At 40.5% G+C, this 17,214-nt stretch overlaps 1 protein-coding gene across 2 annotated transcripts in view; it reads right to left on the bottom strand.

The window, feature by feature from the left end:
• Window positions 1–10: 10 nt before the first annotated feature.
• cul9 (cullin 9) overlaps window positions 11–17,214 on the bottom strand; it is a 30,793-nt gene continuing 13,589 nt past the window's right edge. Inside the window, exons 17-44 of one of the 2 annotated variants that reach the window (XM_087801948.1) lie at window positions 16,826–16,916; window positions 16,580–16,751; window positions 16,406–16,511; window positions 15,179–15,274; window positions 14,935–15,110; window positions 14,729–14,862; window positions 13,700–13,885; window positions 12,595–12,719; window positions 11,968–12,150; window positions 11,746–11,903; window positions 11,482–11,674; window positions 10,329–10,497; window positions 10,037–10,182; window positions 9,840–9,966; window positions 8,272–8,474; window positions 7,972–8,213; window positions 7,794–7,899; window positions 7,122–7,370; window positions 5,478–5,618; window positions 5,257–5,421; window positions 4,060–4,223; window positions 3,898–3,991; window positions 2,970–3,044; window positions 2,796–2,906; window positions 1,620–1,737; window positions 1,413–1,546; window positions 643–713; window positions 11–576 (exon numbers count right to left, since the gene is read on the bottom strand). In XM_087801948.1, the coding sequence (XP_087658074.1) occupies window positions 357–576; window positions 643–713; window positions 1,413–1,546; window positions 1,620–1,737; window positions 2,796–2,906; window positions 2,970–3,044; window positions 3,898–3,991; window positions 4,060–4,223; window positions 5,257–5,421; window positions 5,478–5,618; window positions 7,122–7,370; window positions 7,794–7,899; window positions 7,972–8,213; window positions 8,272–8,474; window positions 9,840–9,966; window positions 10,037–10,182; window positions 10,329–10,497; window positions 11,482–11,674; window positions 11,746–11,903; window positions 11,968–12,150; window positions 12,595–12,719; window positions 13,700–13,885; window positions 14,729–14,862; window positions 14,935–15,110; window positions 15,179–15,274; window positions 16,406–16,511; window positions 16,580–16,751; window positions 16,826–16,916 (4,155 nt within the window). In that variant the 3' untranslated portion in view covers window positions 11–356. Of the gene's footprint in view, window positions 577–642; window positions 735–1,412; window positions 1,547–1,619; window positions 1,738–2,795; window positions 2,907–2,969; window positions 3,045–3,897; window positions 3,992–4,059; window positions 4,224–5,256; window positions 5,422–5,477; window positions 5,619–7,121; window positions 7,371–7,793; window positions 7,900–7,971; window positions 8,214–8,271; window positions 8,475–9,839; window positions 9,967–10,036; window positions 10,183–10,328; window positions 10,498–11,481; window positions 11,675–11,745; window positions 11,904–11,967; window positions 12,151–12,594; window positions 12,720–13,699; window positions 13,886–14,728; window positions 14,863–14,934; window positions 15,111–15,178; window positions 15,275–16,405; window positions 16,512–16,579; window positions 16,752–16,825; window positions 16,917–17,214 lie in introns of both variants that reach the window. The other variant, XM_087801947.1, reaches the window with a different exon arrangement.

Raw genomic sequence — 17,214 nt, 5'->3', positions numbered from 1 at the left:
TGACTCAAACGAGGAAATATGTTTTTATTATACATATTTAGATGGTTCTAAAGGGTTGATGGGAACACAAGTGCTCATGGAAGTAACTAATACTAGGTGTTCTCCTCTCTAGTCATAGTTTGTACATGAGTTTGAAGGTCAGCTCAGTTCAACATGTTTATTAACCAATCACATGTGAACCGACGAGCTGACGACAGAAAGAGTGACATGTGAACGAGAAAAAGAAAAACAGAACCCAGCGCCGAACCAAGAGGTCAAAACTAGTTACAGCAGAAACGTCAGACTTGGCATCACAAACAAAAAATGTCGTTGGAATCATGCTGGAGATCCAGGGCCAGAAGACGTCTTTGGTCGCCTCAGTGAAACGGGCCCAAGTCCAATTCCATGTTATCGGACTCGTCCCCCTCGGAAAAAAGGTCGTCCTCGTCGATGTCTTCGTCGTCGTAGTCCTCGTGCCACTCGGGGACGTAGTCCTCGTCGTAATCGTCGTCGTCCTGGGCGTCCTCGTCCTCCTCGCCACAGTTGTTGTTGTTGTTGTACGACTCCTCAGAGTCCGAGTCGCCGTCTGTCCTTGAACTGTCGATGAAAACAAACCCTGAGTATGTGGAGTTTATCTCCGTTTAAATGGACCTTCAGACTCACGGTTTGTTGGTGTTATTGTTGTTCGACTTCTCCTGAGTTACACTGGATTCTGCTCCCTCGCCATTTTTCATCTGAAAACCAACCCCAAAGTCCTGGAGGTAAGAGGGATTTATGTCAAAGCCTAAATACATCCTGGAAACACTTTTAATTCACTTTAAAAAAAAATTTACATCTATTTTTTTTTTTTTTTTTCGAAAACGCAAAATATTAGAGAATTCATAAAAATCCAAAAGAAAATCCCTGAAAACTTTCCATGAAACTATTTTAACTATTTAAGACTATTAGGATATTTTTGATAATTTTATTGCAAGTAATAGTGACCAGGATGTGACAGGGATTTTTTAAAACTTTTAATTAAAAAAACAATATATATATATATATACACTATTATTATTATAGATCTTTAACTTTTCTCTATTGCTGCCGTTTATATGGTTTGTATTTGCTTTATTTTGAATCCAACTGTATATAATATTCATGTGTGTTTTTATTAGTTTTCTTTCCCTTTACTTTATGAAATATACAGTATATATTTATATAACATAAGGGAAAGAAGAAAAATAAAAACGCACATAAATAAATAAATAAATAAAAGCACTGTTTTATGCCTTGATTTTCACTCCACCATATTCTAGTTTACCTGCACTGACTACCAATGCTCAATAAAATATTTAGAAATCAAAATCTCTGTTGTCATGCTGAGGATCTGGACCAGTTGAAGGCTCCAGAGGTTCTGAACCAGTGAGGAGGATCCGGCAGCTGAGGCTCACCTGTGTGGAGTACTGCAGGATGGCCAGCAGGCGTTCCCTGATGCGCCGGAACAGCTCCAGTCCCGTCTCGATGTGCTCAGACTTCAGGAGGCGGACGCATGTGGCCGTGTCAGGGCAGCGTAACAGCGTCTCTTCTGGAAACAAACAAACATCGGTCAAGAAAGTGATGAGCATATATCATGGCAGAGATGCATGATGGGTAGGTACCCAGCAAAATCTGCAGTGCATTGGTGTGCAAGTCCAGAGCTTCAGACTGTTGCTCCATGACCTCCATCTTCTCCGTGTCCTGATTGTAAAAACTGTAGACGCACGAGTACGACAACACCTGCAACAAAACACACATCAAGATGGTGATGATGATGATGATAAAGATAAAGATGATGAAGAAGATGAAGAAGATGAAGATGATGAAGATGATGATGATGGTCATGATGAAGATGATGCTTATTGTCGTAAGGATGATGATGATAAAGATGAAGATGATGATGATGATAAGGATGTTGATGATGATGAAGATGATGCTTATCGTCATGAGGATGATGATGATGAAGAAGAAGATGATGCTTATTGTCATGAGGATGATGATGAAGATGATTAAGATGATGATGATGATGAAGAAGATGAAGATGATCATGATGAAGATGATGCTTATTGTCGTGAGGATGATGATGATAAAGATGAAGATGATGATGATGATAAAGATGGTCATGCTGAAGATGATGCTTATTGTCATGATGATAGAGAAGAATATGATGCTTATTGTCATGAGGATGATGATGAAGATGATTAAGATGATGATGAAGATGTTGATGATGAAGAAGATGAAGATGATCATGATGAAGATGATGCTTATTGTCGTGAGGATGATGATGATAAAGATGAAGATGATGATAAGGATGTTGATGATGATAAAGATGGTCATGCTGAAGATGATGCTTATTGTCATGAAGATGATGATGAAGATGATGCTTATTGTCATGATGATGAAGATGAAGATGATGCTTATTGTCATGAGGATGAAGATGATGAAGATGGTCATGATGAAGAAGAAGATGATGCTTATTGTCATGAGGATGATGATGAAGATGATTAAGATGATGATGATGATGAAGATGTTGATGATACAGAAGATGAAGATGATGATGATGATGATGAAGATGGTCATGATGATGAAGATGATGCTTATTGTCGTCAGGATGATGATGAAGATGATGAAGATGGTGATGATGAAGATGATGATGGTCATGATGAAGAAGATGATGATGATGCTTATTGTCGTGAGGATGATGATGATGATGAAGATGGTCATGATGAAGATGTAGATGATGATGAAGATGATGATGAAGATGATGCTTATAGCCGTGAGCATGATGATGTCATCACCTTCCGAGCCTGGTTCAAGAGTTTACAGGCATCGATGACGAAGGTGAGATTCTTCATATGCAGAGCTTCACTGATGGAAGAAACTTTCTTCTCCAGGCTGACAATGAAGTCCTGAAACACACGCACTCGTGAGTTAAGAATCTAAAGCGTGGGAAGTTCATGCTGCGGTGGGACCTTTGCCAGGTGGTGGAAGGTGCATCTCTCGTTGAAGTCCTGGAACTTCTTCACGTGTCGAGCGGCTTTACTGGCCTGAAGGAAGTTTGCACTCGTTAGTCGATGATCAACGACAGCCAATTATAAACCATTAAACTACAGCCAGAACTAAATATAAACACATATAGTCATGTGATTTTAATTTGATTTAACTTTAAATAATAAACTGTGGAACATATATATTTACATAAGCTACGTTTTTATACATTTATATTCTTATGATCTTCTGGAAGTATATATGTATATATATACGTTTCTTTCTTTACAAGGTTGGATTAGATCTTTCTTTTTAATTAATGATTAAAAGGCTATAAATTTAAAAAAAAAACATTGAATTTAGAAAATTTTAAATAATTATAATTCAAATATCAAACTGTGTGTAAAAATATTATTAATTTAGAAAATATTCATTAAAAATTAATAACGTTTATAAATATATATTTTTTCAAATAGATTGTTTGAATGTAATTGAAAAAATGCAAAACTGTTTCAAAACAAGGTCAAGGTCTGGGAAATGCTGAAACAGTTTTGTGAATCAAATATTTTATCTTTAGACTCTAAAAAAAACTTAATGTAATTGACATTTACATCCAGAAGAGGGCGCTACCAAACATTAGAACAGCGCGAATCACGTGACCGGAAATTCTACCATCATTATGTTACTATAGAAACAAGTGCATGGATACTATAAGGGATGATAAATGATATTCTACGAATACATTAATGAAACATAAATCTTCAATAAAAGGCACACACAGAAAAAAACCCCCCCAAATATTATGAGATTAATGAAAAATATTTTGAACTAATGTTATTTTAACAGGTCAAAGGTCACTCCTCTGGTACCACGTTGGTGACCCCTGCGTTAGAACAAGTGAGAGCAGCTCACCATGACAGTGCAGTTGTAGTAGTCCTTGTGTGTCGGTTTCCATGGTTTCAGGCAGCGCCAGCAGAAGCCGTGGTTGCACTTGGCGCAGGTCATGCTGTGGGGAGAGAGGTCAGCGCGGGGTCAGCGCGGGGTCGACGGACAGAAGAACCGAGGCGCACTCACTGGAGACAGCCTTCGTTCTTCTCGATCTGGGCGTGGCAGCTGGGGCAGCGTTTGGAGATCAGCTTGGCCAGATGTTTGCTCTGAGCCTCGGCCGTCATGCCCTCGTAGAATCCTCCGTCGTCCATCCACTGGGACATGTGACCACAGCTGGCTGGGTAGTGGGCCTGTCAATCAAACATCATGTGTGTGAGTAGAGTTGGGTTTTTTCAAGATAAACACAAAGAAAACACAGTACAAGCAAACGACAAAACAATAAAAAATTGAAAAGAAAAGAAAGAAATAAAGACAAAACAAGGGGTGTCACATGCTCACTACACCTTATGCTGCATTTTTCAGTGTTTGATAGTCAGTCCACTGTTTCCGGTGCTTATTGTGGCTTTCAGTCTTAATTCTGAGAAAAAATGTCAATCTTTCCATGACAAATATTTCCTCCACTAAGTCCAGCCACTGATCCAGTCTTGGAGATCCACGTTTCAGCCAATTTCTCGTGATTGTTTTTTTTACAAGCTATAGTAAGAATGTTGAAAAGATAAAGATCTTTCTTATCTACCGCAGTCTAAGGCAGACCAAGGTACAGATACTGTATCTTGGATCCTTCAGAAACCCTGTAGCCCAGAATCTACTTGCAGACAACAATGACATCATTACAGAATCGTTCCAATCCGGTGCAGGACCAAAAAAGGTGTGTGATCGGCTCTCCATCCACACCGTCTCCAAAAATATTGTTCTTTGTTTAATTGCTTATTTTTCATATGTGTCGTTATAAAGAATCGCATAATGTTTTTCCATCCAAACTCTCTCCATCTTTTGGAGCATGTTGTTCTTCGTTGTGTGTTGATCCTCCACAGACTTCTATTTGCATCTCTTTCTCTCGCTAACATAAAGTGAATTATTTTCATTCATTTCTGGAAACATTGGTAGAGTTTTGAAACAACTTTGTTTATATGCATCTGATATTAGATCTATGATCTCATTCATCTGTTGACAAATTACCTTTAATTTCCGAGTCATGAAAATGTTTCAGTTGTAAATATCAATAAAAGTCATTATTTTATAAAAGGAATTCTTGTTTAAATCAAAGGACTTCAATATTTGCTGTCAATCTTTTGTTTTTCCAGCTTTCAAATGTTTTGTCACTGATGCCATGTTTAAACGTGGACGACTGGCCCTGAGGGCTCGTGGGTTTCGTGTTGGTACCTCTGGAAAGTTGCAGCTGAAGCAGGAGGACCAGCAGCACTTGCTGCAGGTTCCCATGTTGCTCATGTTCTCCTGACAGAGGATCTGACCACAGCCTTGAGGGTTGGTGCACCAGGTCAGGTTGGAGCAACTGTCCACGTAGCTGCGCAGCAGAGCTCCCTTGTACTGAGGACACAGTCGACCGTGAAGACCTGGGAGACCAAACAATATCTTCTACCGACCTTCTCAACCGTCTCCTGGTCCTTCAGAATGCCAAAAAAGAAGCTGGACGTGGGCCGAGCCTGACAGTCTGTGATCGGACACTTGCAGTTCATCACCAGGTTCTGCTCAATCCGGGTCGACAGGTACTCCTGCCAGCAAGACTACATCCCACACAGTTAGTGTCGGGTAAGAAAGTTCTTCAGCCTCGTATCACATTTGACATTATTATTCATGTACCGAAGTTCTTCTGTGTCCTTTGAGCTTCAGGAACAATAAATATACAGTGAGTCCAGCAGCTTTTAAAGCTGATGTTTGTTCATATTTTGGTTTTAACAAATGAAAGCAGTTACGACTGAGGACAAGAGGATACAGTGAGCCCAGCAGCTTTTAAAGCTGACGTTTGTTCATATTTTGGTTTTAACAAATGAAAGCAGTTACGACTGAGGACAAGAGGATACAGTGAGTCCAGCAGCTTTTAAAGCTGATGTTTGTTCATATTTTGGTTTTAACAAATGAAAGCAGTTACGACTGAGGATGAGAGGATACAGTGAGTCCAGCAGCTTTTAAAGCTGATGTTTGTTCATATTTTGGTTTTAACAAATGAAAGCAGTTACGACTGAGCACGAGAGGATACAGTGAGTCCAGCAGCTTTTAAAGCTGATGTTTGTTCATATTTTGGTTTTAACAAATGAAAGCAGTTACGACTGAGCACGAGAGGATACAGTGAGTCCAGCAGCTTTTAAAGCTGATGTTTGTTCATATTTTGGTTTTAACAAATGAAAGCAGTTACGACTGAGGATGAGAGGATACAGTGAGTCCAGCAGCTTTTAAAGCTGATGTTTGTTCATATTTTGGTTTTAACAAATGAAAGCAGTTACGACTGAGGACGAGAGGATGCAGTGAGTCCAGCAGCTTTTAAAGCTGATGTTTGTTCATATTTTGGTTTTAACAAATAAAAGCAGTTACGACTGAGGATGAGAGGATACAGTGAGTCCAGCAGCTTTTAAAGCTGATGTTTGTTCATATTTTGGTTTTAACAAATAAAAGCAGTTACGACTGAGGATGAGAGGATACAGTGACTCCAGCAGCTTTTAAAGCTGATGTTTGTTCATATTTTGGTTTTAACAAATGAAAGCAGTTACGACTGAGGACGAGAGGATACAGTGGCTCCAGCAGCTTTTAAAGCTGATGTTTGTTCATATTTTGGTTTTAACAAATGAAAGCAGTTACGACTGAGGATGAGAGGATACCGTGACTCCAGCCGCTTCTAAAGCTGATGTTTGGAAATATTTTGGTTTGAAAACAAATGAAAGCAGTTACGACTGAGGATGAGAGGATACAGTGGCTCCAGCAGCTTTTAAAGCTGATGTTTGTTCATATGTTGGTTTTAACAAATGAAAGCAGTTACGACTGAGGATGAGAGGATACAGTGACTCCAGCCGCTTTTAAAGCTGATGTTTGGAAATATTTTTGTTTGAAAACAAATGAAAGCAGTTACGACTTCGTCAAGAGTCATGTGGTCTGTAAATACTACAACACCAGAGTCAAGTACTTGACAATACTACACGTATATCCTCGATAATGCAGTATTTCTTTATATATATGAAAAAAAAGAGCAATAGAAAGTATCAGCAGGTTCTAATACACATCAGCACCAGACTCACCCTGCAGCAGTAGTGCTGGCAGCTGAGCGAGGGAACAGCCTCAACGTCGCCTCCTCGTGGACTCAGACAGACGGGGCAGGTGGAGGTGCAGGTTGGGGGCGGTTCCGGATTTTTGCTGCTGAGTCCAGCTGCAATGAGGATGGAGTCCGGGTCTTCTGTGTAGCGGGACACCAGCAGGTCAACGTTCCACTTATAGAAGACCAGCAGGTGTTCAGCCCAGTCCAAGTCCACGCCTAGAGTCTCAGAAATCTGGGGAGCGCGCACACACACACACACCATCACACACATGCACTCGTATGGAACTATATCAGTGGCATCACATAATTTAATGGTTGGTATTAACATTATAAATGTTGAAACATTAAATAGTTTTGTTTTTAATATTTTTAATGAAGGATATGAAAAAAATGCTTCAAAATATAAAAACATTTTAGCATTTTGTGTTATCTCAGGGTCAAGGTGACCTGAAGACCTTAAAAGAAATGTGTTTGTGGTATCCCTTGTGTTATCTCTGGGTCCAGGTCAACGACCTCCACCACTGCATATGTATTTCTTGACCCTGAGTTAACACAAGTGTTAAAAGGTTTCAATATTTTAAATGTTGAAATCATTCAATATTCTGAAGGCACTGATCTACTTTCAGACACAAGATCACGCTCTGACCACACACACCTGCTGGACCGTCCTCTGCATCAGCTCATGGACTTCCTCCTTGGACATGGTTTTGCCCATTGAGAAGAGAACCTCATCAAGGATACCATCTTCAAACTGCCCTGAGCTGGAACAAATCACCACAATGAATACAAAAAAACAACGACAACTGACCAACAAAACACAGACTTTACGTTACCTCGCTTGCAGGCCGTCTTTGCTGACCTGGGCCTGGCTGAAGGACAAGTGGGCGTGTCCTTTGGTGGGAGTGGGAGGGTCGTCTGGCAGATACTCCAGAATGTGCGGGTCATCCTGGTTGCGCTGGAGGCAACCACGGCTGATCACGTGCAGGATGCTGGACAGAACGTCTCCGCTGCTGCAGCCGAAGTGTCCGACGCCCGCCGACTCGCACGCGGACCGCTTCTGACACCAATCCAGGACCTGGACGTCGTTGCATTCGTTAGAGTTAAATAAATGGTGTGAACCTCGCCATCCCGACCTTGTAGACCAGATTGTCGATGTGCAGCCTCTTCTCCTGTTTCATCACCAGGACGACGCGACAGTAGATGAAGTTTCTCTTCCTCTCCAGGACGTCTGCAGCATCCTTGTCCACGTTCAGATACCTCTGTCCGGGTAGAAGTCGAAAGTATTTCTGGACTCCGTCCTCACTCGACGTCACCTGCTCATTCAAACGCAACACACCTGGAAGAAAAGTGAGTTGGTTAACTTTGTTGACACATGATTGTGACCTGCACTTTAAAAATGTAATCATTATCTTCATATTAACAAGTTTGTAAAAGAGCGGATGAAGTTGTTTCCATTTCATCCTGATCTGCTTCTGATTTTATTTTGAAGTCCTTGCGTGTCAATGTGACCTATATCTGACACTCTACTGTGGAGCCCCCTGGTGGTGTGAATAAGAGTTTCCTGTTTTTTTCTTTCTGTACACGTGTTCATGGAGGTGCTTGTGTGTTGACACCAGACAAACTCTCTTTTCATTGAAATATTGACATTAGAAAATGATCTAAAGCCCCGCCCACTGAAAACACAATTTTCTGGAGCTAAAATCTTGTTTACCATAACCACACCCACTCGGCTGTTATTGGTCAAACATGGAGGTTTGTCACCGCGCATCATCCATCCCGGAATCTCCATCTCTAAGAGACTCGTTGTATAAAGAAAGCGGGAGTGATTACAGCTGGCTGGAGGAGTGAAGCCATTATTACGTCCTAATGGACTCTCGTAACCTCTCGTTCGCCCAGATTTCAGTGCAACTTTATAAAGTAATAAGTTAAAAACATGGTCATGATGAGAGACTTACTGCATCTTGGATAACATTTACTACATTACAGTAGAGTTGGGTTTTTATTTCAGTTGACATTTAAAGGTTACCTTAACTGACGAAGGAGGTTTTAAAAACAATGATTATTATATATATATATATATATATATATATATATAAATAGTTTATATATTTTTTAAATATGTGGATTCTATTGCTGCTCTGTCAACACAGAATTCCCACACAGTGGAAATGATGAATTAATATCTCATCCCATCTTATTTGTCAAAATTATATCTAAAATGTAGATCAATGTGCACTAATGTGTAACACAATAGAATAAGATCTAGTTCTTATGTAGGGACAGTGCTATTCAATATGAAAGCTGTTTTGAAACTTTTATAAAATGAATACATTCAAATAAATAATGAATAATTAATACAAATTGATAGATAAAATAGAAATAGAAATTTACTATAAATAGAAATGTACTACAGCCAATGTTCAATACGAAGACAAATAAATGATAAGTACAATAAAGGTGCCATTTATTAATTCAGGATACAGAACAACTAACTCACAATGCAATTTTGGGTTTAAACACTGCCATTATGGGATCATTGTGAGTCAAAACAATCCGTGGGGAGGCCATGGGAAGTATTATATATGTATTTACAGCGGGAACACGCTCGGTGGAGGAATGTACATTTCAAAGTATTGAAACTCAACGCTTGTTTAATCATTCCAAGAGACCGTTTCTTATAGTGTGTTTGTAAGAAACAAACCTGTCGCGGGGTCTTCAGGGTCACTGCAGGTCAGGGGTCCTCCGTCCTTGATAAGTGGTTGTAGAGCGTGGAGCACCAAGGAAGAGTTCAGGCCGTCGTCCTCCAGCAAAGAGCTCACACTCACTTCCTGAAGAGCCACGTCAAAGAGAGAGTGTGGGCATCGTAAGAAATGGTCAAAAGGGACACGTTTGTGTTACTTCTTGCGTGTTGAACAGCAGCAGCAGAAACATCTGGAGCGTCGACACCTGGAACGTCTTGACTCCACAGCTCAGCTCGGCGTGACCGAGCCAGGTCCACTGGAGACGTCGTGGTTGGCTGTGGTCCTGGATGAACATGGCCTGACCTGGACATCAACAAGCCACGATCAACACATCATCTGGTAACAAGTCATATGACCGTCAATTCAAAACCCCGTTAACACCAGAACCCTCCCACCCGTCATAAGCCCCTCCCACTACAGATTATCAGCGTGTTTGGGTTGATACTGACTGTGTGCGTAGAACTCGGAGAACTCGTCCAAATATATGCAGAGTTCCGCTGCAAAGTGTTTCGACGGCTTGTCCAGAAAGCAGAGCGGCGAGACGGCCCAACAACGTGGGGACAGAACCAGAACCTGGACATCAGCTTCTTCCTCTGGGCCGGTCCATTCTTCTATCACCTGAAGCAACAGATCAGATGTTTCATCAAAGACACGTTCAATGTTGAAACTTCATGCGGTTCAGTTTTTTTTACTTTATTTTCTGTGACTTGTTAAAGATTTAAACATTTCCATCTCCAGTCATTGAAGGTGAGTGAGTTATTTTTGCACTATTTTTTGTGATATTTATAATTATTTGTGACATTTACCATTCCGGGTGTTGATGAATGATTAAACTTAAAATTGAAAATGTTTTACCTTTAAGTCAATTTATTGAAATTTTGTTTTTATTTTTTGAGCCTTGCATTATTGTTTGTTTTAATTTAATTTAATTATTTATATATTGTTTAATTGAATGCTTTAAGAAACAACATTTTCAAAATGAATACATCCAGAAATACATCTCTTTACACATAAAGTTATATATTCTCACTCAAATAATTCAAAAATAAAAGTTCTAAATTCAATATCTTTTTAATTTATAGCCTTTTAAATTGAATTTGAAATGCTAGTATAGTAGTGGCCACCAGATTGTACATAAGTGTACTGAGATACTTGATCGAACTTTCAGCCAATCAGGTGACACGTAGATGGTCATGTGACAACATAGAAAGGAACTGGCGAATCAATTCAACCTGGCAGATTCCAAAGCAAGAGTATTGTCTGGTGGCAATATTATTTACACTTCTTAAAATTGAATTAAAAAAAACAATGAATGAATAAATATTGAATTTAGAAAATGTAATTTTATTTATTAGAATATGTGTTGAAATATTAAAATCAACCATTCAATATTTGGAACAGACAAACATCCACAAACATTATTATAGTTCAAAGATGAAATCAAGATATGATCCTTTGATGTCGGCTAATCCTATCATAGTGAAGCAGAATCCACCAAACGTTAAATATATAAAGTAATAACACAATAAAAAATAAATAATGTGATGAAATCACAATCCCATTTTTCCCCTCAAATCAAACATCCCTAGAACTGAATCGCACCTTCTCTTGCAGACTGTAGTCCAGTTGTTGCAGCTTGTAAAGGTGGAACTCCTGCTGCAGGTCTGACGACTGGCTGAGGTTCTTCAACATCTGCTGAGGGAAGCGGTTTGGGAAGCAGCTGCCGATTCTCTCCAACACGGAACCTTCCAGCCATATGTTGCCCAAAGACAGAAGCCGGTCCCCCATGTAGTACCTACACACGACAGAGGTGAGTCTGCTGGTAGGAAGATAGTATGGGGGGGGGGGGTCTCTTGCTGGGCACACCTATAGAAGTGTTCAAAGGTGTTGGCGAGCTCCAGGCCGGAGAGGAAGAGAACTGGCTCCAGAAACTGCTGCAATGGTTCCAGACACCTGCTGCTGGTCCACTCACCACTGCTCGCTTGGATCATGTGATCAATGTACTGAGCGAAGCGCTCGCTGACCTATAGACCCGCATCCATGTGAGACAACATGAAGAACCCGGACCGGATGGCATTTGGGACTCACGTGCATGGCTTGGATCAGGGACAACTGTAGCAGTGCTGCTGAGAAACCCTTCCGCAGGGCGAGGGAGAAAGGCGGCTGCTGGCCAAACAGCTCCTCCATAGAGTTCTTCAGCCGCAGGTAGAGGGCGACGTAGCGCTCCACGAAGTCTGGTAGACTGCTGCTGGCATCCAGGAAAACCTTGACCTGAAGATAGAGGTTCCTACAGCTTAAGACCAGTTCAATTCAAGAATTTTTAAGACTTAAAAAACAACAACAACAACAGTGATTCTATTTAAATTTAAGTCGAAACTCGAAAATAAGCTAAAACTTAAACATTTTAACCAAAATGTTGCTACATGAACTGTGTTGAAGCTGAACCGAGACCTGCATCTGCTGTGCAACCACTTCACTGTTTTGTTAGGGGATCATTTTTTAAATAAACATATTTTCAGATTTAAAAACTAACAAATAACTTATCACAAGTTTTCTTTTAACTTTAAAAAAAATAAATTCAAGACATTTTAACGCCATTTAAAGCCGTATTTTAGATCCATCAATTAAATGCATTTTAAGACTTTCTAAGGATCCGCAGGAACCCTTATAGTCACAACTTGTAACACAAATTTGAGGAAGAAAACAATCACTCACCTGTCGCTCCACCACTCCCTGCCAGCAGAGGGCGATGGCTGAGATGCTGCTGCTGCAACTCTTCACAGGGCTCTGTACCGAGGAAGATGACGAGGAAGCTTCTCTGTTTCTTGCTTCTTTGGCATCTGAACCATAAAGTAAAGTTACTAAGAGCAGATACGTAGGTAGAAAAAAAGTTTCTTGATTTTGATCAATGTCACGTAACAATATAAATGTTATGTATGTGAAATATCAACATTCCCATGATTTAGGTATGTGTGTAAAATTGTAAATTTATTTTTATGATACCAGTATCATACAAAATATCCTGTAAAGACGATTCCAGTGATGCAAGAATTTTTTTTTCTGCGACAAATATGAAGAAAGTTATGGACTATAATATCACCTGAAAAAGTCTGGTCAAACTACTCAATACTGATCAATGGGGTCAATATTTTAAACCTGACTTTGAAAATGTTATAACTTCAATATTTGCTCAATTTTAAAAAGGTTGGTGTCATTGGAAAGCTTGATTAACAACGGAACTGAATAAATATGTTAAAAATGTTAATTAATCATTTTAAGTTGTTTAATGTAAAATAATGCATACATAAAACAAATTGACGTTGTATTAAATTGATGAACTTCATGACATTAGTCGGCAGAGACGTCTTGCATGAATCGACCAGGAAATCGGCGGGTCCAAAAAAACGATGTGCGAATCGATCAATTTAGAAGATATTTGGCAGACTAACAGGTAAATATATACTTTATAATATAATGGGGGTTCCAAAGAATATTTAACTCACCTAAGAGATTTTGCGAGGGAGTTTTGTCGAGCGAAAAATTGTCAAAAGTGATTTGTGGCACGTATACTGGACCAATCTGGACATTTCAATATTCTACATATGAACTATGACTCGTCTTCGACGTCATCAGTAAATATTAGTGACGTAAAAAAAAGTGAAGGCAGTTTTTGATTGCGAATACATCGATCCTGCAGTTCTTTGGATTGTGCGATCAAAAGTGACTGATCGACCGCTCTTGATAACCAGGAAGAGGAAAATATACACAAACCTACATGATCCGGAAACAATAACCGACCGTTTCACGTTATTGGACTCACTTGACTTGACTGGAGGCTTGAGCTCCTCGTCTTCTCCCCGCTGTGTGTCCACGTGGACCAGCAGGTGCGTCAGACGTCTCACGCGGGAGTTGAAGACGGAGGCGCGGCTTTTGCTGCGGCAGGAGGCGTCCGAGTTCTTCAGGTACTCGCTGAGCAGCCATGACAGTGGACTGAGATCTGAGGATTCTGCAACAACATTACATTATTGGTATGGATTTCTTTGTGTGTCTTCGTATGTCCTTCTGTGTGTGTGTGTGTGTGTGTGTGTGTGTGTGTGTGTGTGTGTGTGTGTGTGTGTATGCATTTCTGTGTGGGTCTGTGTGTATGCATTTCTTTGTGAGTCTGTGTGTATGCATTTCTGTGTGGGTCTGTGTGTATGCATGTGTGTGGGTCTGTGTGTATGCATTTCTTTGTGAGTCTGTGTGTATGCATGTGTATGCATGTGTGTGGGGGTGTGTGTGTGCATGTGTGTGGGTCTGTGTGTATGCATGTGTGTGGGTCTGTGTGTATGCATTTCTTTGTGAGTCTGTGTGTATGCATGTGTGTGGGTCTGTGTGTGTGCATGTGTGTGGGTCTGTGTGTGTGCATGTGTGTATGCATTTCTGTGTGGGTATGCATTTTGTGTGTGTGTTAATGTATGCATGTGTGTATGTGCATGTTTGTCTTCGTATGTCCTTCTGTGTGTGTGTGTGTGTGTGTGTGTGTGTGTGTGGGTCTGTGTGTATGCATTTCTTTGTGAGTCTGTGTGTGTGCACGTGTGTGGGTCTGTGTGTGTGCATGTGTGTGGGTCTGTGTGTGTGCATGTGTGTGGGTCTGTGTGTGTGCATGTGTGTATGCATTTCTGTGTGTGTGTTAATGTATGCATGTGTGTATGTGCATGTTTGTCTTCGTATGTCCTTCTGTGTGTGTGTGTGTGTGTGTGTGTGTGTGTGTGTGTGTGTGTGTGTGTGTGTGTGTGTGTGTGTGTGTGTGTGTGTGTGTGTGTGTGTGTGTGTGTGTGTGTGCGTGCCTGCATGTGCATGAACACACCTGATTGTGTGATGCAGGCAACTATGGGGACGATAAGAGCTTCCCAGCAGGTTCGTCCTAAAGCTTTGGCGGCTTCGACGTCTGGAAGGAATCGTTCTGCAAACGTCTGCTCGTGTCTGAGCGTGGAGTTCAACCTACACACACACGTGCACATGTTAGAGAGCGAGTCGACTCAGCTGGTCCTGCAAGAGATCCCGGGGGAGTACTTGTTGAAGAGGTGCAGGAGTTGAGTCCGGTCCTCCTCCACCTGCTGACACCAGCTCTGAGCCTTGATTCTGTGGAACAGGAAGGTGCGGCAGCACAGCTGCTCCTTGAACACCGGCCAGAACGTGGGCTTCGGACCCAGAACCTCTATCCCTCGGATGCGAGTGTCGATGCCGCCCTGTCAGCGTCGCAGAGAAACGGATTAACTCAAGGACGAGGCTAGAGAGGTTTGTGACATCCTCTCACCTGCTGACACCTCTTGATACGGATCTGGATTATGGACCAGAACCGCGTCATGTTCTCCAGAAGAACCACACGGCCGGCAGATGGAGCCACGTTCACCTGAGAGAATAACAAGAGAAAACAAAGTTAAATATCACGGTGGTTTTCTTACGAAATTAATGAGTTGATTTCAATATTTGAATGCATGGATGGCAGTTCAGCCCATTCACGTCAACAGCTACTATAGCTAATGGCTACAGCTCACATGGTCACCTCAAAGATTACGTGATTGTTTTTAAAATCTCATTGTGTTGTTGAGAGTTAAATATTTAGGTCATTATTCTCAATAAGAGACATTGTTTTGAGGAATAAATAGCCGTTAAAAATAGGCTAAGATTTGAAGTCTCTGCTCCCCTTCCTAACCACCTCAGATGGTGGATAATTTTGATCATAACTTAATATTGTTACTTGTAATAGTGTAATGTTTCATGTCGTTTTCAATGTCTTTATCTTGTTTTAATGTCTATATCCTGCTTTAAAACTGTAGCAGTTTGAGATTTGTTAACCAAATGTAAAGAGCAATACAGATAGAATCGATAATTATTATTATAACTCTTTTTTTTTGTTGTTTAGACATTATTTATATTCTCAAGTTATTGACACCAGAGAGTTTATTCTGAAGAATGTAGTACCATAATATTACAATCATTTGTTGGACTAAAGGAGGGATGTTACATTGCATTTTGTTAAAAAACTATAAAAAATATTTACACAGAATAGGAAAGACTTTGGTTGTGGTTTCCAGTGAAGGTGCGCTTGGTTTTTTTACCCAGCTGTCCAGGAAAGGTATCACGTGCCAGGTCTAGGGTGACCATATTCTGGTCTTTTTTATGTGTGTGTGTGTGTGTTTTTATGTGTGTACTTAACCAGGAATACTGGAGAAAAAAGTTGCATTTATCTGAAGCAGAAATGAAAATCTCTTTAACAACATTATGATCTATAATAGTTCTGTAACAATATCAAGATTTTTAACAACATACAATGTAATATTTCTCCATCTCTTACGTCACAATAAGATTTTAAAAACAATAACGTAAAAATGACAATAACTAGACACGTCTCAAACCCAGACTTTTGAGGTGAAGTGTCACATACTGGCTGGAGACTAGAATAAACTTCCATCCATGAATGAAAAGATTGAAGACACACCCCCAGAACCAGAATGACTGAAGGAGCAACCGACACACTCACAGTCTTTAGTTCGGTGTCAATATTGGTCAGGTTATCTCCTCCCAGAACCACGATCCGGGCCGGCATGTAGCTGGAGTCTTCACTGGCCACCAGGATGGTCAGTTGTCTGCCGGCACAAACGGAGACGGATCACATCCGAGCTCAGGATGTACGTGTCGTGAGTGAAGTCGGTACCTGATGATGACACTCTTGTGCATCATGATGTTGATGAAGTGTGACCCCGTGCAACCGTTGGACTCCCAGTAGGTTTTGGGGTTTTTGTCCGTGAGTTTGCTCGCCCTGTGATGATTGGAGGAGACCTCCACCTTCTCCCAACACCTGTCCTCCTTCACCTTCACACTGGACCCTGTGCAGGAACACATTTGATCATAATGAAGTTCTTGCTGATGACAGAACCAGGTACACAATCCAATCACATACCTTGACAGAGGTTCTTGAGGAACACATCAAAGAAGGGGATGTTAATGGGTAGGTGGTTCCGACGGTGGTCTTCAACGAGACCCAGAACCATCTGAGGGGTTAAACAGGAAGTAAAAACGACATGAAGTTGACTTGCGTTTTGATTATTGTTCATTTTGATGCGAAATTGCGCAAAACACTAACAACTAATTATGCATTTGTAACCAAGTTAAGCATTTGTAAATCTAGTTATGCATTTTTAAATAGAGTTACACATTTGTAAATCTGGTAACACATTTATAAATCCAGTTATGTACTTGTAAATCAAGTTATGCTCTGTAAATGGATTTAAGCATTTGTAAATGGAGTTATGCATTTGTAAATCTGGTAACGCATTTGTAAATCAAGTT

The sequence above is a fragment of the Callionymus lyra genome, chromosome 11 (genome assembly GCF_982586985.1).
Source record: "Callionymus lyra chromosome 11, fCalLyr1.hap1.1, whole genome shotgun sequence".
NCBI lineage: Eukaryota > Metazoa > Chordata > Actinopteri > Syngnathiformes > Callionymidae > Callionymus > Callionymus lyra.
The sequence above is the reverse complement of the archived record's forward strand: the minus strand, read 5'-3'. Positions and strand labels throughout refer to the sequence as shown.